The 26,362-nt window shown below is 44.8% G+C and overlaps 1 protein-coding gene across 1 annotated transcript in view; it reads right to left on the bottom strand.

Moving 5' to 3' along the window:
* Positions 1 to 4,621: 4,621 nt before the first annotated feature.
* The window catches only part of BNIP3 (BCL2 interacting protein 3), a 121,993-nt gene continuing 100,252 nt past the window's right edge, over positions 4,622 to 26,362 (bottom strand). The window contains exons 3-6 of the mRNA XM_070523281.1: positions 24,983 to 25,037; positions 21,705 to 21,772; positions 18,571 to 18,723; positions 4,622 to 9,935 (exon numbers count right to left, since the gene is read on the bottom strand). Of these exons, the coding sequence (XP_070379382.1) occupies positions 9,893 to 9,935; positions 18,571 to 18,723; positions 21,705 to 21,772; positions 24,983 to 25,037 (319 nt within the window). The 3' untranslated portion in view covers positions 4,622 to 9,892. The remainder of the gene's footprint in view (positions 9,936 to 18,570; positions 18,724 to 21,704; positions 21,773 to 24,982; positions 25,038 to 26,362) is intronic.

The raw sequence follows: 26,362 nt of genomic DNA on the forward strand, positions 1-26,362 counted from the left end.
CTAAGCTCTCATCATTCTTTTGCTCAGCTGCCAGTGACTCTCTATCCACGCGTAAGAGTTGATCAAAGTTCTTTGAGGCCGGTGATAATAACGACCCTGTCTCGCTTGTGAGCGCGTCTGCTTGCTCTTCCTGCAGGCTAGAACTCTGACACTCTAGTGCTACGCTCTCATTGAGCTGGTCAACTGGCAGGCTCTCCTCAACTGTTCTTTTGTCCCTCGGGCCTAGCTCGGATTCGGGTATTGAAGTTATCCCCTTTTCTGCTTCCGCTGGAGGAGCTTGAGCATTTTCAGCCGAAAGCGCCGCGATCTTACGAGCTTGGCCTCGGGTCAATGCCTGTACTATGCCCTCTCCCAGTTTGAGCCCTCTGTCACGCAGTAACTGATTCGAACGATTCCAAAAGATGTAGGGATACTGCAGTGACAAAAATTTGGAAACTGCAGCCTCAGTCTCTAGCTCCCCGAATGGTCCACTGATTTTGACTTTGACCATGGGCAGACACACGCTGTGTTCTTCTACAACCTGTTTTATCCATGCTACTTCTCCGGTGAAGTCATCTACCATCACGTAAGACGGATGGACAATGTCCAGCGTGGCGGCACTGTCTCTTAGCACTCGGCATGGTTTTCCATTAACTTGCAGGTCGTAGAGATATGGACTTAAAAGTTCCATATTCTCATCTTTTTCCTCCACGTAGGAAAAAACTACGCTAGACTTCTCGCAGTTTACAGCTATATGTCCCAGTTTGTGGCATTTGTAACAGCGAATTGGTCTAACAGATTCGAATTTTCTTTTCTGTTCTTTTTGTGCGGTTTCTCCGTTAAGTTTCTCCTCGCTCTTTTCTGCGGGCTTTTCCGCCATGTCTACAGGCTCGGATCGTCTAGTTTGCGCACCCTTTTTGAACGGAAATGGTTTCCGCGGTCCATTTCGACCGTCCCAGTTTCCCTCCTCGGCGTTCAACTTTCTACGGGTTGCGTACTCTTCGGCTAATTCAGCCGCCCTTTCCACAGTGTTTACATTACCTCTGTCTTGCACCCACAGTTTCACAGCTTGGGGGATGGTTTTGTAAAACTGCTCTAGACACATGCATTCAATGATCATGTCTCTGCTGTCGTACGCTTCCGCGCTTTTAGGCCACTCGACTAGGTTGGCCTTTAAGCTATATGCAAACTCCGGATAGCCCTCGCTATCTTTCTTGCCTGTGCTCCTAAACCTTTGCCGAAAAGCTTCGGCTGAAAGGCGGTATTTCTTCAGGAGACTAGCCTTAACTTTTGCATAATCATATGCATCCTGCACACTCAGTCTGGCGATTACTTCCGCCGCCTGACACGGCAACATAGACAGCAACCGCTGTGGCCATGTACTCGGGCCGAAGTTCATCTTCTCGCAAGTCCTTTCAAAATTGCTTAGGAACAAGCCTATGTCGGTCCCGACCTCAAATGGCTTTAATAGCCTGTCCATGCGGTACGATTCTGCCTCACTTGATCGACCCAGAGCGCCTTCACTTCCTTGAGGCAACTCCAAACGTTTGCTTTCAAGTTCAAGTTGCATTTTCCTTAACTGAAACTCGCGATCTTTATCGCGTTCCTCTCTCTCTCGGTTTTCTCTGTCCCGTTCTTCTCTTTCTTTTTCCCGTTTCTCTCTCTTTTTGAGAAGTTCCAATCCCATTTCAATATCTTGCTCACTGGCCTGATTGGAAATTAGCTCCAATAATTCCGATTTGAGCATTTCCTTGCGTACATCTAGGCCCAGTTCCTCACCAACAATCAACAACTCGTCTCTCAGCAGTGTCCTTAACTCCATGACTGCTGCTTTACTGCCTTGATTCTGCTCTCTAAATCTAGCTAGGAAAACACAACCTAGCTAACACACAACAATCTAGCTTCCCTACTGTTCTAAACAGAACAACCACAAAATGAAGCCTAGAGAGGCTAAGCAAAAACCAAGCACTCACCGCAGATACAGCACCATGTCGCAAAGTCCATCTCACCGCTGTCAGCCAGTTGTCAGGATTGGGGGCTCAATCCCATCGTCCGTGGTCCTTTGCCAATATTGGAGTACGGCATGAATTCGGAGGTAGCTGGCCCATGCCGTCGTCCAACTTATTTACGCTGAGATCGTTGATGAAGTGAAGAACTGCTTCTCATCGAGAACGAGGAAAAGGGGTTTAATTACAGAAATTAACTCAGTCTAACATGACTGCTTGAGAAAAAGAGTATCAGTCCAACATGACTGCATGAGAGAAGTGACTCAGTCTAACATGACTGCTCAAGAGAAGTGTGTCCAGCATGCGCACAACCACAGTTTTTATACACTCGATCCGCCGGTCCTACGACGCGGCGACTGTTCGTTTACTCATCACCAACGCGCCGCTGCTCTGCAGAACAGTTTACGTACACAAAGGCAACCGCGCTCCGATGCCCGACGACGGCGTTGGCGGGTGCCGTTCCGGGAACTATCGTTGCCGATCGAGGGTCGCTCGTTGTTCCGTGCCACTCCGAACCGTGAGAAGCACAAAAATACGTCGTTCCCGCGGCAGCTTGTCCAGGCGTGTCAAATCAGCTCCGCGTTGGGGAACTCTGGAATCATTGTCCACACACCGAACTCGTCCCGTCACAATGTCGATGGGGCTGGAGGAAGGAAGCGGGTTTTCAGCACAAAGGCCGCTTCTTCGAACGCCTCCTAGCTGCAGTGACGGAGAGGGAGCGGAATGCGCGTCTTGCACCCCTTGTCGTAATCGGGTGGCAAGGTGGCAATCTTGCTTAGCGGCTCGTCATTCTTAACACCGCGCATTAGCGCTAGACAACAGACCTCGAGTGATCCGTAGCCAATAATGCACATCGGAAAGGAGAATTCTCCGATGCTGCGCCTAAGGAAAGAGTGGTTCTAATCTCGGGGACAATACTGTAATCAGTTTCTGTTTTTCACTTTCCTATTCTAGTTTTCGGTAGTGTTCATGAGAGAGGATGAATGTCCATTTCACTCCTCCGCAATTTCTCGCAATATTTTTTTTCGGAAAGAAGGAGTGGTGGGCGGTTCAAAAAACTAAGAGGCGGAGTCATTTACTTTTGCGTCATCAATGACGGCAGTACTGTTTATCTTTTCATGGAAAAAAACTCACGCCACTACTGTATAGTATGATCTAAAATAGTCTAGAACATTCGAAAAGACACAGCTGGCGGATCATACGATGGGTCATGTGATCAGCTTTTTTGTGGGTATAAAAAAGATTTTATAAATTTGCAGTATCTTGTCTTGTGACCAGTTCTGTTTGAGTACTTGTAACACTTGCATTACTAGCAGCTCTCTCACAAAAATAATATCTGTGAAAGTCATTGTCTGTCCACTTTAGGTAAACATAGCTTACAATTGGAATCTGTGTTCCGTGGGTGCAAGCTGTATTTCCATTGGTAGATGTCAATACTGTGTCATCTTTGCAGCAGAGATTCTACAGAAGGCGAATGTTTGCACCAACTGTGCAAATCATCCGATTACAAACAAAAATGAACCTCCCGCAGACATACCTGAATGGTCCACGGTGCGTCGTACGGATGTCTGACGGACGTTTAGCAGTGACAAAAGAATTCTTGCAACCGTGGAACGTCCGCGTATCCGTTCTAGACATTCGCTGGAGCCTCGGACTGGCACTTAGCATGCGCCTGGTAGTCCAGCGGATGTCCGCCGTGCGTCCTTAGGCGATCTGCGGACGTGCTACTGATGACCAAGATATCCAGAAGCAGTACTCCAGCGGACGCCCACAGGAGTCCAGCAGCCGCATATACAGCTCATGAAGCGCTTTGTTCCCATACAGATGACGCGCGCTACCACGGCGCCATATCGTAGCCATCGTCAACGCACAGCCCCTTTAGCGCTGCACTACGCTTTTCTTCGCACGCTTTCGTTCCACCGACGACGAGAGCGTCCCTTCGTCGCAGCGAAATCGTGGCACCAGCGTCAGCTGCAACAACACCCAAGGGGGAGGGTCACATCGAGCCTTACTCGTAGCCGCTTGCCATCGCCCCTTGCAGGGGCAGCGATTCCCGTAACACACGCTGGTACCGCAGACTGACATCGGCAGCTGACGCAGCGGAAGAGCGTAGCCCTCCCTGCCTCACGCCAGCTTGGCCCAGCTTAGAAAAGCAGACGAGATCGCCCACGCGGCTGCAGTGGCCGCCGGCAACTCGGCGCATGCGCAGGCAGTCTCCCCTCCGCTTTCCGCCTCATGCTTTCACGACGTAGTACGCTGTAATTTCACTGTAGCAACACCCCCTACTGTTAAAGCCCCTTTTACCGACTGTAGCCTCCTCCTTCACTTGCTACCTCGCGCGCTCTTATTTCATTTCCCGCTGCGTCCCGCATTCGCTTTTTTCATCTTGCGCTGTGCTTGTTCACTCGGTTGCGAGGTTTAACAACACCGAGGCATGCGACGCTCAACGCAGAAACGGGCGCCTCAGAGCTCTGCTTTAAACTTCTAAGGTCCCAAACTCGCCAAGTAAAGGTGACATATTGAAGGCGATTCCTTCAATGCTGCCATTGTAGTTTTATTTGTCCATTTTATAGCACCATGCCCAACATAGCTACTTAGAGGTCTGCATCATTTTATCAGTCCAAAGCAGAAGCAAGTAAACGGTCATCTGTTTATTTCAACCAACACATACAAAGGGCTGCACCATTTCGTCACATACATTATCTCCATCTTGAGAATGTGAAGAGAAAACGTCAAACAAATACCACCCTCTGCAATTTACACCAAACGCACCCTCTATACACCAACGAAAAAATGGGCCACATGATAGGCATCAGTGATGGAGCACTGTCAGAAAGAGAACAAAATTAAAGCGCACTGCCAGCGCACCATATGTACCGAAGACAAAATGTAATATACAAAAAGTGCAAACTCTGCCAAGTGCAGCTCACAAGACAAACGATAAAACCAGGTGCACCTAAGCACAAAACAAACACAACAACACTTGTTCAAAGTTATGTACACACCACATAGGTTACAACAGCTGTCGCGCAGTCAAGTCAAAGAGCTGAAGCCAAGGTGCCAGTAAAAAGTAATAAATCCAAATTTTGGCCAAGTTGCTTATAAAGGATGACTGATTTAGCTACAATTACCACCAACTTTTTTTTGACATCCTACTCAACTAAATGCCTGCAGCATCAGTAGACCATGTTCAGCCATTCAATGGCACTGGAGTCAATGTGTCACTGAAATAAAAATACCTACAGCTCCAGTACCTACAGCTTGACTTAACTGTGCAACAGCTGGTTACTCACTCATGACAGTCCTAAACTATTCACATTGAAGCACATCACCAATCCTTAAATATCATGAGCGTCTGCACTTACCGAGTCATTACATGTTAGAGGACCCTGAGCTGGTGGCACAGCAAGAGCAATTTAGCTTCGATAAGCAACAGCCAATAGGGGTGCAACGGCTACATGCATGCATGCGACCAACACAGGGCAGCAGGAGAAAATGAACTACACTCTTCTGATGCAACATCCCAATTTATGGGCAAAAAAAACTTCAAAGAAAATCCCCAGCCAACCCCTCGAACATTGTTCCCTTTTCACATCACCAAAATAACATGGGCACCAGGCTCTCTACGATGCCCCCAACATCCTAAAATATTACAAATCTACAGGATAAAAAGCATCAAAAAATTTACAAAATGGTTATGAAATCTAGCGTTTCACTTTTCATCTAATCCCGTATGCCTGCAGGTCGACCAAGAGTACAGAAATGCACCTTCTTCACCATCAAGTGTTTTTTGAAAAACTGTGCCAGATGCGAGAGCAACAAGTTCCTTGCTACAAAACAAAGGCTATCAAGAAAATCCTAGAACCCGGCAATAGTGCACCCTCAAAATAGTGGTGCAGAGTATTGTGAAAATGTGACAAATTTAGCTCACATTCTGCACCAAAGGAGACTGCAAGCTTAGATCCCTACACTTCTACCAAATATGACTAATTTGAGTGAAAATAGCAGCAAAATAATTCTCTCCCTCTTTTTAATGTTGGATATGGAGTGTGAATATCCATCACCAGACAGGAAGGACCCTTGTGAACGTGCAAGAACACGCACCCTGCCTCAATTCAAGTGAATCTATGAAGGTGTTCCAGCATAGGTAATGCACATCGAGCCATTCAGCGAGCACCCTGCAATGTGTTGCGAACTTGAAAGTTCAAAACTGAAAGACATAATACACATCGGCTTTCTAACCTCTCTTCATGCTACATGCGAATAAAATCAGCTCGGTAGATGGAAGGTTTTCTTCTTTTTTATACAAAAACACCTATAAACCTTTAATCCTACAAAGGACTATAAAGAAGGCCTATAAACCCAAAAGACAATAGGAATAATATTGTTTCAGAGACGTCTCCCAGCCAATACAGCGAAACCTCAACATAACAACACGCATATTACAAATCATCTGATATAACAAACTTTTTTTTTTTTCAAGTATCAGTGTGCATGCTATTTTAAGGTGGGGATGTAAATACAAAAGTACATTTTCATGCAGGATGCCAACTTCTTAAAACAACATAAGATGAAAAACCAGCTAGACCTAACCACACCGACAAAGAATAAGATTTTGCAGCCTGGCATGGTAAATGTGTACATAAACTACAAATTTTTCATACTAGTTGGAGAAAATGCCACCACTGGTGTACATTCTGTTATGGTCATAACAGCCCGGCTATGAGCAAAGTTCTATACTTATAGTAACACGTGATGAAATTATACATTGCAATGACTGAAAACTACACTACTTGTCCATTTTTTTTTTCCAGCGAATTAAGGAAACATCACTGCCAGCTACATAGAATAGCACAAAAACTCGAGTATGTAACAAGACATATGGCACAGGAAGTCTGTGAGCCGTTTATTTCGAGTACGTAAACTGTACGATAACAGCAAAGCACACTTTACACAGGCCTGCAGGAGGAATGGTAGACAGCAACGGTTATTTATGCTGCCTTTCAGCACTGAACAAACAACGAGGGTTTCGCATTGGGAAAGAAGTGAAGCGAGATCAACCTTTTGAAACTTGCTAAGCACTTGAAAATTTGCTTTCTGTCTTCCAATTCACCACATTGCGCACCAAAGCAAAATATCAGAGCCATGGAAATCTTGCCAAATTCAAGCTATGCTATAAGTTGCCGGGCGAGGTCGCAGCTGTGTTTTACATGGCACACATGAAAGCGTGTGCCACAGAAAAATGCCGACTGCAGTGAGTCAATGTCTTTGGAAGCAGCCCAAATACTCATGTTGCCATAGGATTCCTTTGTTCCCCCCTACCCCCAAATAAACGTTCAATAACGCCAAAATTGAACAAGACATGGTACCACTGGGCCAACAACAACCCCTGCAGTGAAACCACCTTTTAAGTCTCACTTTTAATCTTATTCCAGGGCACATAAAGCAAAATTGAAGCTTCCAGAAGTGAGCACAATGAAGTCCAGGGGACATATTCTTGGACGATGACTTTCGACGATATCATCACTTTCGCATGGCATAGTATGTGGTGCGTTGTACGATTTGATAGATTTTGCACAACCAGCCAATCAATGCACACTGAAAGTAATGTATTCGAAAGTGACTCTCCAAGAGTACGTTCGTGGAAGAGTTACACAAGTGACCAGTAAAAAGTGCAAATTCGAACAGTAAATGACTTGTGCAGTTTTGCTAAGCTGTTCATTTGTTTCTCTCAAACTGCATTTCCTCCAATGGCAGGTTAAGGTTTCGGCAACCGGAGATAACCACAGAAAATGTTTCCTGAATGCCTCCCCTCCCGGTGCCACTCGCAGTCATCGAAAACCCAAATTCGCATACTTCAGGATAGATATCTACAGGCACCCAGAAGCTTATGCCACCAAAGTCAACCGACAACCACGAACACCAGGGCAGAGTACATCGATTGAGGTTTCTGAATATACACACTGGTACAGTTTGCTTTCATGTGGGAATACGCTTCTTTTTAACCGCAAGCAACAGGGCAAAGGTGTTGAGGTGGCATGAAGCAGGACAGGCACTGCAGACAGACAGAATCTGGTGCATATTCTGGTGTATAGACCACATGCTATATATAAGAAGCTGAAGATCTTGCATGACATAAGCAATATACATAGGTGATGGCAGGTTATCAAAGCCAAAGTGCCAGTGTTGGTATTAAAATTATTATGACCTCTTACCTTCGGGACGCTGGAAAGAAAGAAAAAAAGATAGGCCCGACTGCACTGGCAAATTTTTACCATGTTAAAATGACGGAGTGAAGTTCCAGAACTACTTTTCCTGCCCACAAGCAATATTTTCAGTTTATATAGGCAACTACCTACATGCAAGTGAATGTCACTTGCAATAAGATAAGCCGCTTGCTTTCGCCGCATAAGTTTGCCCGTGGACAAGCAATCATATATAAATTAACAAATGCACAAAGTAATGTGTGAACATTTGATCAAATAAAGAAAAACTATATTCAGCAAGAAGTCGTCCCTGCAAAAACAAGTATGAGCAACCATAGGGAAAATGTTGTGCGAAAATTTACTGCTGTGGGCTACATACGCCAGCTGCGGGCTACACAGCAGAAGAATGCGGCATAGAAAAACAACAGTTGCAGTTCTGTTGGACAAGACAAACTGCAAAGTCATCCCGGATACCGATTAAAGCACAAAATAGTGACAGGAGTACTTGGACCCTGCCTGAGTAAAGCTTATGTATTGAAAGAATGCCACAGCTCTTAATGAATACACAGTGCTACCAAAGTACAATCCACCTGCAATGATAGCACGCAGTTTATCACTTGTATTAGGCCAGTCATGCTAACATTGTTACAACACAGGCACTAGCTTAAAAAATGGCATTCCAATGATTGACATGCGATTTCATAAGAAAGGCATTCTAGAAATGCACAAAGTAATCTACATTTCCCAAAGCCTGCCGATTTGTACAGTAAGTTAAGTGTTTTGCACCGAAGGTCCATATTAAATACCAGGCTGCAAAGCTTTTTTCTTTTAACAGTGGAAGGGCTTTCGAAAAGGTGGGTCCACGCTGAATAGTTTGAAAGACAAAGAGTATGAGACAAGGAAGCGGAACACCGAATCACGTTGCATAATGTGTGCGTACAATATCGCTCGCAGCCTCTTACTGGTGACAACTTGGAGGCATGACACAGCACAACTTGTGGGCATGACATGTTCACTCTTTGCCGAGTACATTGACAATGCAAGTGGTGTGTTGCCTCAAGAGCACTAGAAAATCGAACTCAGTCCGGTTCAAGCATATGACATATGCACATAATTTGGCGTGGCAGGAACATACCACAGTGAATGACATTAAATGCTATACCAGTCATGTAGCCATGCCTTGCCTACTCACAGAATTTGCTCACCTCTTGCAGAACAGTGTTTAGGTATTGCATGGCCAGCATCGAGTAGATGAGCGGCGTTGTGCACACATTTTGCACGCATATGCAGCAGGTGACTGAATTTGCAAATCTCCAAAAGCACAACCATCTTTCTTTATTTTTTCTCTTTTCCTTTTTTCTAAAAAGATGTACACCACTGTCAAAACTAACTGCACTCAACATGGATGAGTGATTCTCTCACTACGTAAGACACGGGAAGTTACATTAGACTGCTGCATCTGCAGACCGGATCATTCTGGATACGCATCGTGTGGAAAGGGCAAGCCTGCCGTTTTCTGGGGGGGGGGGGGGGGACATCTGGCAAACGCTCTGGTGAGCCAGTCCACAGCAAGTCGACAACTGGTCAGGCGCTGGGCGATCGAGGAAAAGAGAAGCAGCGTTGATCGACGACGGGCGCAGAGCCTTCAAACCACATTGCAGCATCTGTGCCCGCGTCGTCGGAGACACCGTGACGGTGAGATCACTCAACGTTGGCCACCCTCATACGCCGGCCAATGCACACCCTGCAAAATGACAAAAGTTAAAAATTACTCCCCAGTCGTTGGCTATATGCCCCGTTTGATACTTAGCACACAACACTGGGGAAATGCGCAAATGGTGCATTCATAGAAGTCTCACTTTCCACCTTTCACAAAGCAGTTTTTGATTTCCAACACTTCCTACCGAATAGCTGCTCCATACACAGTGGACGTACATTAATTTACTCTGGTTAATTCAGTTTTTCAGCAAATTCAATTCTGACTGGTGCCAGCTGGTGCCCATACATTTCTATGGGCCCAAACTTTTGTTATTTCCCTCCAGAAGGTCAATCATGACCCCAGTGATGACTCCAATAGTGGCCACGCCTGTCTTGGCAGCGCTTATGGTACAGTAAGTTCATCTAATACACATCATCTCCCATAAAAAACGCCGATTGTTGGCTTGCAGCAAGAAGATTTCAAAGCAAAAATAACAGCTCACAATGAATTACTACAGCATTTACGCAATTCTAATGCACACCTTTTTTTTCCAGAAAAATTCAATCCAGTACGAAACCAAAAAAAAAGGATTCACAATATTTGCAACAGCCTATCGTAAGTGCTAGCTTAGCCAGTATCATCATCATTGCCATTACAAGATAGCGAAAATGGATGGTAGCAGAATGAGTTCTCAAGTAGCGTGACGACGATGCACTGATTTCAGCATTAAGAAAGCTCATTCAAACAATAAGTTATTACACATGTTCAGCTAGCGACAAGTCGCATCACATGTGCTTTAATGCTCTGAAGAATTGCATACGTCACTGAATGCTGAATTGATAACACCATTTCGGAGCCGAATTAACGCATTTAAGTTGAGTTTTTTCCCTCGAACGGTCACACATTGGAACGCATTGCCACAATGTATGCTTCATGGCAGTGGTTCAATTGGCAATATTACCTTAATGTAAAGTGTTGCTTCTTTTACAGCTGCGTTTTTTTTTTTCAAGAGCTCTAATAATTTGTTTGGAGCATTGATTTTCAACATTAACCAGATGCTCATTGTTATGTCGCAATGTATACTTCTTTAACATTGTTCATGGTTTGTGATTCACTACTGTTCTTGCTGTTTTAGACCAGTGCTTGTTGCATGATTTCATTGATGTCCTTCTTGCGAGGCCCCACCAAAAATAAATTACAGCATTCATTTGAATATAGGTCGACCTTTTATTTAGAAAATGTTATCCAAAAATGAGCTATCAACTTATATTCGTGACCAAAGAATCTTGACCCATACTTGTAAACAAAGCTGGCAAAAGCATGGAGCTAACAGAATTCCTCCGTCGCGTCTGCCATGAGGCCAGTCTGGAGATAGTTCAGACTGACCTTGGGAAACGCTGCATCTCCAACGCAATTGATGGCACCTAGGCGGACATCGTTTATGGTGCCACCAAAAGTGCGTGCAAAGCATCCAATGAAAACAACTTCTCTGGTATTTCCGACAACGACATTTGGTAGCCGAGCTTATAGTAAAAAATTAATGGGGCACTTAGTTGACCCTACATGGATGAATGTGAAAGCACTGCAACCACCACGCAACGCCTATGCTCTTTCAGTCGTTCAATAACTAGTTATTGGGACATCTAGTTGGTTCTACTCCCACCAAAGGTTGCGAGTTCAGCTCCCACCATAGGTCGTGGGTTGGAGTGCCTCAATTAACTCTATCTTCATTAACTGTGCCTTAATCAACTTTGCCTTCATTAACACCACTGTCTGCGAGTTCAACTCCCACCAGAGGTTGAGGGTTCGTAGCCTTTTTAGACCATCGTGTGGTCACACAAACGCCAACAACACAAATTATTTTTGATTTCTCAGTGAGTTCAATGAAGTTTATACTACTCTCAGAGAGTTCAATATTGAGGAGCCAACCTATATTCGAGTAAATATGGTAAATAAATAGACAAATGCAGAACATCACATGCACTATGGACCGTACGGAGGATGACCTGTTGTGGTTCTTCATAAACAGCGATAAAGTGCTATCTGCAAGTGATGATGGGCATTAGATAAACAAATTTCTATTCTGGGAAGGTAGAGTTAGCTGGTTTTGTCTTTTTTTTATTGCCAGATTCAGAAGCACACAATGTTTCTTTCTGCTAAAAAATTGTGCGTGCGCATGATTTATACTTTATTTAGGAGCCAACATCATTTCTACATCAGCTTCCTACTTTGAATCCACAAAAAAAGTGGGAGCAAGTTCAATTTTGGCGCATGTTAAAATTGGGCAAATAATACTGCTAAATTAATCGGTGCTGTGTTTCTGTGTCCTTTTTTTGTCTCTTTCCGTTTCTAGACCCATGTAAACCAAAACCCGCATCCTTAGTTATCATTTAATGTCTGGTGTTTTGCTACCTACAACTCGTGCATGTCCATTGTCTTGATTTTATTAATAATTGTTAAAAAAATATGCTTGTCTCACATACTTCCCATTGATTTTTTTTTCTTGATGTGTGGATAGTTTGGGACCCTTCATAATTTTTTTAGGTACAGGAAATGTCTAAAATGCATTGTGCGGCTCAAGGAAGTCTTCAGGTATCTACCAAGTTGACATGTTCAATTTCCCCTGAGTTTTCCAGGTTTTCCCTGAGCGACACAGAACTTTATTTTATGTCAAGACAGGCTGGGACACCACATTGCCCGATGCTGTCAGTCTCAAGTAAGCATTTTAAAAAATAAAGAAACTTAATCCAGTTTGAATAGTAAGGAGTAGTGCTTATTTTATTCAATATAGAAAACTGAATGGAGGGGATAGTAAAATGGACAGCAAATAAAATATATTTGAAAAAGAAAAATGACAAAGCTAATTCTAAATCAAGTCGAACATTTTCAAATCTACATAGAATGAGCAAATATTTTCGAAAACAAGCTATTTCTATCAAGTGAAAGCAAGATCATTGGTATTAGGCCCAAACTTTGTCACAAGAGATATTTTCTCAGCAGCTGGAAAACTTCAACTATGCTCACATACTGTCAGCCCACGCACAATGCCTCCGTTTTGTGTTTCACTGCTTTCAAGAGTTTATTTTGGTTTGGATGAGGGTCACCTGGATCTTTGCATCGGCCAACACTTTGCTTTTTGAGCTCAAGCTCCTTAAAAGAAGAGGGGGCACAGTTCCTTTCCCGATCATTCCTCAATGCGACAGTCATTTGTGTTCTTGTCCTCGTTTCGCCGCGCGTTCGCCCGACGGACCATTTGAAGCATCCTCTTGGAAAGTTGTACAGTAAATGTCCGATTTTTCGGACTCCCTACGGACCACGAAAACGTCTGAAAAATCAAATCGGGCAGTCCGAAAAAATTAATGCATGTCTTTTACTGCCCTTAAAAGCTCAAATCGTCACAGGCACATCCAAGAAAGTTCTGAAGGCCTGCCAGTATACTTATTAGGCATATCGGTTCTCGCACTGTGACAGCAGACGGTGGGTGCATGCATGTATAATTATGGAATACATACTGTGTGCCGCGACAATTGCCCCTTCCCATGCTTGTTAAGCTTCACCACAAAACTTCACATACGCTTCACCGCGTAGCAATCCTGTGATTTGGCGAAGCGGCCACTCGGGAACCGGTATTTCGCAATGCGCCACGCTTTCTAAGCTTCAAGGCCAATCGTGAGGATTAGAGGAGGAGTCGGTGCCATTACTGACAGCGGCGAATTCTTTCAATGAAAAACACGGCACCAAACAGCAAGAACCTTAATAGTGAACATCGAAGCAGCTAAGCCTCGTGTTGCCGCGGCGGTGGCTACGGCTGTCAGCGGATCTCCGTGCGAGCGCGCTGGTTCGAGGCGGCGAGATGATCAAAATGGCAGCAGTGGTGGTTTTTATTAATGCCGTGTCGTACCTGTAATCACGCCAAAAAGTCCGGAAAATTGGACAGCGAAGAGCTGTTGCGTCTGAAATTTCAGACGTTCTTATACATTTACTGTATGGAGTTCGTGGTGGTGCCGCGAAGCCGTCTTATTATCGGGCATGTACCAAAAATCGGTTGTCCAGAAAATCGGTCGTTGAGTGTACACTGGCAACTCCTCCCGCTGACAAGGCAGCGTCGAAGATGATTCATTACGATTCATGTTACTCGAGCCAGCATTTGCGCAACTTTCATTCCCTTTCAATAAAATTACAGCTAATTTTCCCAGATATAAACATAAATTCCCTGAGTTGTACTCGAGTATTTCCAGACTCTGCAAAATCCCCGAGGATTCCCGGTTTTCCCGATCAGTAGATATCCTGTCTGTAATAAACTTCAAACTTGTTTATTTTGACCCGCTGGCTAATTCGACAAATTTCGCCGGTTTTGACACAGTCGAATGAACACAAGTTCACTGTATTACAACTACAACTTGTGTATGTAACGTGACGTCCCATTACATATTTTTTCTTTACCTCTGTGCTTCCAGTATGCGACAAATTACGTTTATTCACGCCTTCTCGGCTGTCCGTCACTTTCTATTGTGTCTTCTGTATTAGCAGCTGTCAGGTAGAGCCAGGCAGACTGGCACCCAAAAGTACTACATGTGCATAGTATGTCTATGTATAATATGCCCATGTATGTAGTACATAATACGCCCATGTGTAGTACAACCGTACTATGCATGGTATGGTCACATAAAATTTAATGTCAGCACAGTGGGATCACTGCCCTTTGCCAGACGGCACCGCACTGCACTGTCAGTGCTCCTGGTTTTTTACTCCATGCCAAGCTATCATGCTTTCCGTACTTTAGAGCGCTTCAACCGAAACACTGTAGTTAAGTGCGGTAGTCGACACAGGAAATTGCTCATTTTAGCCCATGTATTGCTCTTTCATTAATAAGGTCAGCTCTGTGAAGCACACACACAAATTCCTACCAAGAAACAAAGATCGACCAGTGCTAGGAACAAAAGCAACTTGGCCCATGTCAACATATTTTGACGGCAGCTTGCATAGGATCCCACAGGTCTTGATCCTAGTCAAATGGTCGAGAAGTGTTTGAAAGCCACCTGAGAATTCAAACACACAACAAGCTAAAAAGGAAACTTCCATGATGGTAGCTGTGGAGGTGCTCACTCTGGAGGATGCAACACAACCGAAATGCACGACCATCACTCAAGAATGGAAACATCTAAGATTAGGCCAGTTGGTTGTGCGTAGTTCAAAACCTACCTATGAGACTTTGAATGAGGGCGTAAACCAAAGAGCACACAAGGACGTTTGCAATAGGTATTCCCAGTTGAATGTCATCTCTTGCCCTTGTCTTTTCTTCACCTTGTATCTTCGTCCAAAGTTGCGCCTTGTACAAAATGTATAATGACAAGATTTGCAAAGCCTGGCCCATATTTTGTCACATTTTATTTCATTTTCCATTCCTTTTTTCCTCATGCAGCTTGTCAAGAGGTTGTGAAGACTCGCGGTAGCGTTTGGGCAAGGTATCCTTCGTGCCATATGGATGACTGCATTGGGAGTAAGAGCGAAAGAAAAAGTTTTAATTATATCTTGAAATAAGTGGTCAGTCTATAGTCAGAGCTCACACATGTCTGCAGACATCAGGATGCCCATGTCTGCAGAAGTTGGGACACCTCAGCACTCCCTCTAATACGTTAATCTTCCCTAGCTCCCTACACAAGGGTATTCAAGGTGTTGTAGAGTTCACAGAACTTTTGTCTCTGACGTCCAACCTTTGAAGTAACAACGAAGCAATCTTGAAACAGATTTCGTTCGCGCTCCTTCCACAAAATAGTTCATGCTCGTTACCGCCTCTATAGAGGGTGGCAGACACGGTCACTTCTAAGTAAGCCGCTTGTTTGCCCGTCACATTCTGCGTCAGGTACTATTGTTGACTTCTCGGTGGCGCCGCTGCCTCGGGGGAAGCACAAAGAATGCAGACTGTCGATTTGGAGTGCCCGTTTGCCAGTCACCATCTGCGTTGGGGACTGCTGTTGACATCTCGGCACCGCCGCTGCCTCGGGGGAAGCACAATGAATGCAGACTGTCAATTTGGGGTGCGCGTTTGCCCGTCACAGTCTGCGTCGGGCATTATTGTTGACATCTCGGTGGTGCCACTGCCTCGGGGGAAGCACCCAAAGAATGCAGACTGTCGATTTGGGGTGCCCGTTTGCCCATCACAGTCTGCGTCGGGCACTGCTGTTGAGATCTGGGCGGCACCACTGCCTCGGGGGAAGCACCCAAAGAATGCAGACTCGATTTGGGGTGCCCGTTTGCCCGTCACAGTCTGCGTCGAGCACTATCGTTGACATCTCGGTGGCGTTGCTGCCTCGGGGGAAGCACAAGGAATGCAGACTGTTTATTTGGGGTGCCCGTTTGCCCGTCACAGTCTGCATCGGGGACTGCTGTTGAGATCTCGACGGCGCCACTGCCTCGGGGGAAGCACCCAAAGAATGCAGAATGTCGATTTGGGGTGCCCGTTTGCCCGTCACAGTCTGCGTCAGGCACCATTGTTGACATCTCGGTGGCGTCGCTGCCTCAGGGGAAGCACAAAGAATGCAGACTGTCGATTTGGGGTGCCCGTTTGCCCATCACAGTCTGCGTCGGGCACTGCTGTTGAGATCTGGGCGGCACCACTGCCTCGGGGGAAGCACCCAAAGAATGCAGACTCGATTTGGGGTGCCCGTTTGCCCGTCACAGTCTGCGTCGAGCACTATCGTTGACATCTCGGTGGCGTTGCTGCCTCGGGGGAAGCACAAGGAATGCAGACTGTTTATTTGGGGTGCCCGTTTGCCCGTCACAGTCTGCATCGGGGACTGCTGTTGAGATCTCGACGGCGCCACTGCCTCGAGGGAAGCACCCAAAGAATGCAGAATGTCGATTTGGGGTGCCCGTTTGCCCGTCACAGTCTGCGTCGGGCACCATTGTTGACATCTCGGTGGCGTCGCTGCCTCAGGGAAAGCACAAAGAATGCAGACTGTCGATTTGGGGTGCCCGTTTACCCATCACAGTCTTCGTCGGGCACTGCTGTTGAGATCTGGGCGGCACCACTGCCTCGGGGGAAGCACCCAAAGAATGCAGACTCGATTTGGGGTGCCCGTTTGCCCGTCACAGTCTGCGTCGAGCACTATCGTTGACATCTCGGTGGCGTTGCTGCCTCGGGGGAAGCACAAAGAATGCAGACTGTCGATTTGGGGTGCCCGTTTGCCCATCACAGTCTGCGTCGGGCACTGCTGTTGAGATCTGGGCGGCACCACTACCTCGGGGGAAGCACCCAAAGAATGCAGACTCGATTTGGGGTGCCCGTTTGCCCGTCACAGTCTGCGTCGAGCACTATCGTTGACATCTCGGTGGCGTTGCTGCCTCGGGGGAAGCACAAAGAATGCAGACTGTCGATTTGGGGTGCCCGTTTGCCCGTCACAGTCTGTGTCGGGCACTATTGTTGACATCTCGGTGGCGCCGCTGCCTCGGGGGAAGCACCCAAAGAATGCAGACTGTTGATTTGGGGTGTCCGTTTGCCCGTCACAGTCTACGTCGGGGACTGCTGTTGAGATCTCGACGGCGCCACTGCCTCGGGGGAAGCACCCAAAGAATGCAGACTGTCGATTTGGGGTGCCCATTTGCCCGTCACAGTCTGCGTCGGGCACTACTGTTGACATCTCGGCAGCGCCACTGCCTCGGGGGAAGCACCCAAAAAATGCACGCTGTCGATTTGGGTTGCAACATGGCCAATACTAGCGATAAGAATGGCACAGCGATGTGCTAGTTATATCCAACACAATGATGAGGATAAAGGAAGGCAAAATGTAATGGAAGATTGGCAAGCTGGAGACAAGCCCCTGTGTCAAAATGTTGGCTCCAGCAATGTTCCTTGTTTTTCCACTTCTTATCACCATGCAGGTTAAGCCACCCAAGCAACCTAGAATGAGTTGGTCAGTACACTGGGACAAGAACTTTTGACATAGGTAACGTTTGCATTGAGGAGTGCTTAGCTGCACAAGTCTCCTTTAGCATAAGAGAAAGACTGGTGTCAGCTGTCACAGTGCTGCTTCGATTGGTGCTGCGATTTCACGGTGCAAATACGAGCAACAGGCTTCTTTGGAGGCACAGTGTCTTGGCAACCAAGTACTCAGTGTGAAAGTAGAATGGTAGGACTCTGTCACTGCAGCTAACAGGTGAACATGCAGAAAGTAGATAAAAAGGACTAATCTTTTAATGCTTCACAGTATTATAAGTATAAATGATGGAATGAAGCACATCATTCCAGTCCTCATGGTCAGAAGATGCATACATGACCAGTATGTTAATTAGGTTTCAGTTTGTACATTCGATAAGATCATTGGTCTGCAGATAATAGGGTGTCAGTTGGTGGAACTGCAAGCAGCAGAGATGAAGCAATTCTTCCACTGTGTCTGCAACGAAATGATGACCACAATTGCTAATGATAAAAATGATGGAGTGATGCAGACAATTCTGATGACTGTTTCACTGTCATTTCTTCCACATTCCCAACTTCTATGACTTTTTGAACGTATTGCATTTTTTTTGGAATGCACATTCTTGCATGCATGATCAAATGCCAAGCTGTTCCTGGTAATACATCTGCACTTTATCTACATGTAAACACTGCGGCATAAAGAACTTAAATAAGAAATATAAGTGCATGCATGAAAGTATCAAACAGCAGCAATGCACGCACCCAATGCCAGCCCCCAGCAGTATTGAGAGGATGTTGCTGAGCAGCAGTAGGGGAAAGATGTCGGCCAGGCGGATGATGCGCGAACCACGCAAACTCAACACGGGGCGTTTCCGGATGCCACCCACACTTGGCGGGTGACGGAAGTTCCAATCCCTGCATAAAAACAATGCATCCAAGCTTGAGCAGAGCATCCTCCAATGCAACCTGGAACTCGGACCACAGGAGCAATACATATATAATGTAAATATATGGCAGTGCATGCAGCAAATGAATGGCAATACAGTAGACTTCCGATCAGTTAACTCTGGTTAATTGGACTTTTCAGTCAATTTGATTCCAACCAAAGGTCCTGGCAAGCACCCATGCATTTCCATGAGCCAAAACTTTCATTATTCTGATTTTAAAATTGGCCCTTGCCAAATCATTCGAACTTAAGCTGTCAGCACGCATGCACCTGCGCTTCTGGTGACCCGACTAGTGACCGACTAGCAGCATCTGTCTTGATGGAGCTGAGGGGACAGTGAGTGCACTGAACACACGACTCTCCTGCCGAAAATGCCTATTTTCAAAGCATTAACCATAACCATAGATTCTCAAAGCATTAACCATAGGTTACAATGTCTGATTAGAATATTTACCCTATTCTAAAGGGCGCTGTTTTTCCCCCAAGAAAATGGGGCCTTAAATTGTCTGCACGGTGGAATCAGATATGAAACCAAAATCACCTTCATGGCGTACGTGTGCCTTACCGCAAAACACGGATGTATTGCAGCGAAGCTGATTTTTAGGAAACCAGCCACCATTGCGCAACAGATGCCAAGACCCTTGCCTATTTTTCTTGCTAAAAAAATCGCATGTGCATTACATTTCTACTTAGCTTGGGAGCTTTAATGTAATGTCTAAGGTATTTTTCTGCTTTGGACACACACAAAGTGCGCATGCACTTCATTAGAGGACAGAGAGAGAGATATATGCAAATGAGAGAAAGGCAGGGAGGTTAACCAGAGTTAAAACCTCCAGTTTGCTACCCTGCACTAGGGGAAGGGAAAGGGGAAGTAAAGACGGAAAGAAGAGCGTGGACAAAAATAAAAGCGTGAGAAAAAATAATATAAGGGACGGAATGTGGTCATTATAATCTTTCTAATGGGCCACTGTCACATAAAAAGGTCAACAACGCCTTGACCAACTTTTGCTACAACGACAGTTCATGTGATTAGGGGACACGTTTGAACAGGGCTAATACTGCCAAATCAATTAGCTGTACGTTCTAGCTTGCTTTCTTTTTTGTACATTGTTAATTCGACCAGAAAGATAATTCAATCAATTTCGTCAGTCCCGCTAGAGTCAAATAAACGGAGGGCGATTGTAGCAGCACAAAGCAGTCCAGGTATCAAAACGCAACTCATGACTGCCCGTCGTAACAACAGGCATTGTCCAGGTCTACTAGATAATATTATTACTGAACAACCTAACATAAGGACAATGAAAAAAGTTCAATGCTGTATGATAAACACGATCTTGGTTAAAAAACAATAGTTCATGTATAATAAATGTATGGCAACGAATAGTTCATGTAATGGAGTAATGATTGAACATATCTGGCATGCAGCAGACTTAACATTCATTAAATACAATCACCGATGCACAGGTTAGTACAACTATATCCCAAAGCAAAAAAAAAAATGCCTGCACAACATGTTTACATGTGTGCTGCTAACACAGAAGCCTGTCCATTGATCAGGTAAGACTAAGAAACAAGTAATTGGGATTAGGGGTCTGGTAAGTTTCATCCAAGTTTTTCATCTAACTTTCTGACCTAACTTCAAGGCTTAGTTGAAAAGAATGACAAGGCAAAGCATTAACAGAACCTGCAAAACACATTTAGTTACTTCCCAGAGTTCAAAAATACACCACCTTATTCAGCTACATATTTATGATGCTCAGCTCTCAAGGCTTTCTAGACTATCACACAACCGGTTTTGTCATGCATACAGGGCCTATGTCACTTTGCAGTTTGCACTGTAGGTTCTTTTTCTCTTTTTTGGCAAAGGTGGGTTCTGTAATCTTACCCCCCTCTATGAGAAAGCAGGAGTTCATGACACACCTCAACATAGCTTGCTGCCAAAGATAGTTGGCATTTATTTATTGGGGCCAAAATTTTCCAGTTTCATAGCACGATGCTGGGGAAGGAAAGACAGAATGTTGCAGTGCTCCAAACGAGCATGGAGGAAGGAAAAAGACTGGAAGCGGCCATGACGTCAGGCAGCTAGGATCAGTAAGCACCAACTCCTATGATGGCCCCCTCCTTTCTTTTGGACTCACCTGTGTGCTGTCAATTGAAAAATACGCTCTTTTTGGTTGCCAGACATTTCAAGCCACTGTTCAGTTAGTGGTGTCTTTTAGTGGTGCCCTCATCACAATCGGCCCTTGCCATTCACTCTCCATTTTATACTCTTCATACACTCTGCACGCTTGGCATCACAACTTTTACTCCTCAGCTGGCACCACAGCTTAACCTTCAGGTGTCTCCTCAGGTTCCTGGAGCTCACTGGGCTGGTATCTAACCTGTAAGCACATCATTCCAGTCCTCATGGTCCGAAGATGCATGCATGACTAGAGTATGTTAATGTTAACAGTGGCTGCCTGCCTGTCGCTAACAGCCACTGGCCCTAGGTGTTACCGCCACGACCTTCTCTCTCCTTTATTTCCTCTTTATGTCTCAATCCCCATCCCCAAGGTGCTCGAACCATACTTCCTAGAGGCCTTCAAGGGAAAAGTTGTCATACACCAAACTGTTGACGAAACCACAAAGAAAACCCAAATGGGGTTCACAGAAAGAAAGTTTTGCAGTTGAAGGAAACTTTATTTGGTACAGGGTTTGAAACCGGGACCAACACCTTTCTGGGGCCGTCGCTCTACCATCTGAGCTAACCAGGAGGCTAGCAGATCGCAGCATGAGGGCTCTCTCTCGACAACTAGAAATTAACACTTGCCTATGATGTGGTGGGGGCCTATTTCGCATCAGCCTTTCCTTCAGATCTTTTTACGACTAGGCTTTGGAATTGTCGCCATGATTCTTTGTCCTGGCCTTTCTCCTTCCTCCATGCAAATGATGCACAGAATGAGAGACTCACTTGGGAGGCTGCTGGTCAGGGCGGCTGCTCCAGTCCCAGATCCAATCGGTCGCAATTTGCTTCTCCTCCTACACAACGAGAAAGGCAGGCAATGTCAAACTTAGGAGTTTTAGGAGAAATTTTAGGAGTTCTCAGTGCCTCTCTCAAGGCACTGAACAGGAGCCAGGTTTGAGACTGGAAATTTAGTGAGATTTACTGAAGAACAATGACACCGAGATTGTCTCTTTCATTTCGTATTTGAGTTTGATGCTATTTTTTTCATAACACGTAAAGGTAAAAATCATTGTAGAGGATAGGAAAGGAGCTGCATTAAGGCAATCTTGTAGGCCCCACATTCTCAAAGCAGCACAGGCCAACACCTCCAAGTTTATAGAAATAAATCAACCACTTGTGCTCCAAGTAATTCAAACACATCCCGAAAATAAGCTCCGCTGAAAACTACAACATACTTAACAGCCAGGCAGATCACCCTTATACAAAAAGCCAGGGGCACGTGTCACATTTAAACAAACAAGTCAACTATAATTTGATCATGTTTACTGTACAGAGATGTGACCCCAGAAAAGTCATTACTGAGGCGGATTCGCACCAGCAAGCTGCACATGTTACGCAACTAGGCTGGGCCTTAGCAATGGTACAAATTGTCACCCAGGTGAAAAAGAGTGGCAATTTCACCCAAAAGGTGAAGCATCGACATCGACAGCAAAGTACTATATGCTATAACATGTACCATTAAACTATTGTAGATTTACAGGCAATATTAACGGCAGTAAACATTTGCTTACACTACACAAGGGTGCTGTCACACACCCAGTGGCGCATCTGAACAGAGTTAACTCGATGACTGCAACCGCTCACAATCATAAAGCTGATGTGACAAGGAGTGCTAGCAGCAGGAATCATGTGTGCATGTCCCAAAGTAAACCACAGCAAAAATTCTAACAGAAGTTCTAACAGAAGTAACAGTAGAATAGATCAGAGCTATAAGACCAGTATAGTAGGTTCTAAACAGATTGTTGCTGGCCTGTTAGACAACATACATCACTGGACTGTGGGAAAAACTGAAAAATTTGACTTCGTGACAGCTTGCTTGCATGGAGTGTTTCTTGAGGCTTATTTATGTGGGCTATCTTACGGCGAAGCTGTGTTTTTTGTTGTTGTTTTATTTACTGCGAGGGTAAATGCCTCAGGGAATACAAGAGTACGGGATGCAGGTGAATAAGGATGTTTAAATGAATGACAAAAGATTTGCAGATATAATGAAGTCCAAGAGGGATCAATAATGTGGTCCCTGCATCCAAGCAGTGTAATCGCTAGGATTGTGCAGCGAAAGTCCCGCTGCAGCAAGGCTAACAGTGAAGCTGTTAGCCTTGGTTAGTCAGGATTTTTCGTTGCATGCTCACCCAAAAAAACGTCAGTTGGAAAAGAGGTTTGTGTTTGACTTTCTGTGTAACAGAATTATGTTTTCTTGTATATTTGAGTAACAATCCGATACTACATCTCTAGGTTGTGTGCAAGTCATACTTCACAAATTTTCTGACACATTTTACTTTAATTCAATCAGTTCAATGATGCATTTGCGTTAGGCAGAGGGCCCACAAGAATGAGGATGCATGGTGTGCTAACAGCGGCCGCGGCCACTCAGACAGACCTCAAACGGCAGCTGGAAAGGGGCTTTCTTTGCCTTTCAGTTTCTGCATAACAGATTTATGTTTTCTTGTATATTCGAATAGCAATCCAAAGCTATCATGTCTGCAGCTTGTAAGTCATACCTTATGCATTTTCCGATGCAATTTAAACATTAATTTAATTCAATAAGGCACCTGCATTTAATGGACGGCCTAGAAAAATGAGTATGCTGCACTTCCGTACATGTGCGTGCATGACGTACATCGCTTGGGATGGTGGTGCTTGTGTAACTTTGTCTAACGTCCACACCAGATGCGCTGTACATGCATTTTCACAAGGTGAAATGGAGGCGGATTTTTTTTTTTTTTCAATTAATTGCCAATCGAATCACTAAGGATGATGTACGTTTTATGCTGCTTTTGCCTTTACCATTTCAACTGTGCCACACCTCCGCATCAGCAGGTAGCACGACCTCTAACAACGGGCACGTGAGCACATGGTGCGCATCACACGGTGTGCATCAGGCTGCCAGCCTCCTTGGCTCAGCGCTGCATGCTTAACTTTTCGCCCCGACACTCGCAGCAGATCACACGACCTCCAGCGCATGGTGTACAGGCCACGCATGCACTGTTGCACTGAAGACAGCCAGGCAGCTACATCACCGACAGCAATATCACGAACACACTTCGAACGTGTGTATGATGTCTATCTCAACAAGAGACTTCTTCCGGTCAGTCAATCGCTCCTTGATCTTTCAGCTCCACGGCTGGAGTCTCAAAACTATTCAACCACTCAGCAACACATGTTTTGACACAATCAATGAACAATGTTTTGAGTTTATTCTACTTAACAGTGGCAGGGCGAGCAGAGGCACACATCAGTGCTACCTTTATTTAAACTTGAATGCTAGCAAAGCAATGATAATTCAAAATCTTCATTTTATTTTATCTGGAAAAAGAAACAAAGGTGACTATACTTTCACAATGTCGTTCGTCAGGAATGAACTGTGTCCATAGCCAAGTGAAGCCAGCCTTTCATATTTAAAAACCTTTCACTGTCTTTAGGCTACCTTAATCTCCAGCTAGATTCATTTGAACACAAACAAGTGGCCGTGCACCAGTTGACGACATGAACTAATATAATACTCAACCTCAGTATACCAAGCAAGGAAGGTTTAAATTTCATGCTACCTACTTTCCATTGCTCTTCATTAAAGTCCATGTATATTGCGCATTGAATGCCAGTGTCGATTTCAATACATTAAGAAATCACTTGACCTATATGTGGGTGCCTGCGCAAAATATCAAATTCTTGTCTCTAATTTCTTGAAAGCACAGCTAACTTAATCAGCCCTCTTTTCCCATCCTTGCTAAAGTGTTTCCCTTTCTCACATTTCTTTGGCACAACCTAAATGCAACAACGCAACAGAGATGACAAACACACGCACCTTTTTCTGTTCCACCTTTCTGTCATATCGCACCACACAAAAGGATGGGTTACAAACAACAACTCAGCCCGAAACTATCTACCTTCATCAAAAGTGTGCTTGGATTATATGGCTATGTTTGGAGAAAACAAAATACGCACTTCCCTTCGGCACAAACAAACAAACAATAGGCAAGGCGAGAGCATGCAGAAGCCACACGTACCCTGTTTATGATGAAGGGGACGGTTTCACTTGCCGGACTATGTGGGCTCTTGGGACTGCGGACAAGAAGACACCAAATAAAACTGATGCTGCAATTCACATCGCAAAAGTTCAAGAGGTTACCTGCTCAGCACGACACTACTGACGAAATAATTAAAACGAGATTCACAAAAGTGAAACTGCTGAAGTGCTGTTGCCAACAAATACGTCGCACAAGACACACATAAATGAAATCACAGCTGTGCTCGGATAGACAGGGCCTGCAGTTCCAGAAGTTACTCATTTTCATACATAGCAGACAGCTGTATGGAAGCCATTGACTTGGGTACTGCCTTCATTCATGACCCCCCCCAAAAAAGTGTGAAAATGTGTGATTATAGACACATTATACATCGGTCACAGTTGACTTCCATTGATTCAACCCTGATGGGACCGCCAAAATTGGTCGCATTATCCAGTGGGTCCAATTAAACAAGAGGCAGAAAAAACATGAAAACACTGCCAATTCATTTGGCAGTATTTTCCCCAATTCTAGATGTCCCTCAATCAAATGCACACCCACTTTACATGGGTTGAAAGTAGGAAACTGACATGAAAAAGGAATTATGAGCTCCTAAAGAAAGTATAAACCAAACATGCGCCCGATTTTTCAGCAAGGAAAAGGTACAATAAACTTTCAGCTGTGCAAACATTGCTTTAACGAATATTTCAGAATACCAAACTTTTTCAAAATTCCTGGAAGTTTTCCTATACATTCAATGCAAAAATCTTTCGGTTAAACGAATTTTTGAATAGTAAACATTTCAGTTGCACAAACTTTATCAGTGGACCCAGGCTCATTTCTTAAATCATTTCAACAAAGTTTTGCACTCTACAGGACTGGCATAGCCGATACCTGCCACCCCCAAATTGCCCCTCCAACCTAGAAGGCAAAAACTATAATTAAAATGTTTGCACAGTATATGATGTCAAATGACATCTTAGTAGAAATCAAGAAAAAGAAATGGGCATGGGCAGGACATGTAATGAGGAGGGAAGATAACCGACGGTCATTAAGGATTTCGGACTGGATTCCAAGGGAAGGGAAGCGTAGCAGGGGGCGGCAGAAAGTTAGGTGGGCGGATGAGATTAGGAAGTTTGCAGGGACATGGCCACAATTAGCACATGACTGGGGTAGTTAGAGCAGTATGAGGGAGGCCTTCGCCCTGCAGTGGGCGTAACCAGACTGATGATGATTATGATATATTCCAATCAAACAGGAATTATTAAAATGTAATACTTTTTGGCACCAACGTATAGTCAAAGTGTTGTCAGCACACGAACAAAGTACAATAATACTTATTTAGAACCACTAGTTTTGCTAACTCCTTGTTTTTAAAGA

Source organism: Dermacentor albipictus, chromosome 8 (assembly GCF_038994185.2).
Source record: "Dermacentor albipictus isolate Rhodes 1998 colony chromosome 8, USDA_Dalb.pri_finalv2, whole genome shotgun sequence".
In the NCBI taxonomy this organism is placed as follows: domain Eukaryota; kingdom Metazoa; phylum Arthropoda; class Arachnida; order Ixodida; family Ixodidae; genus Dermacentor; species Dermacentor albipictus.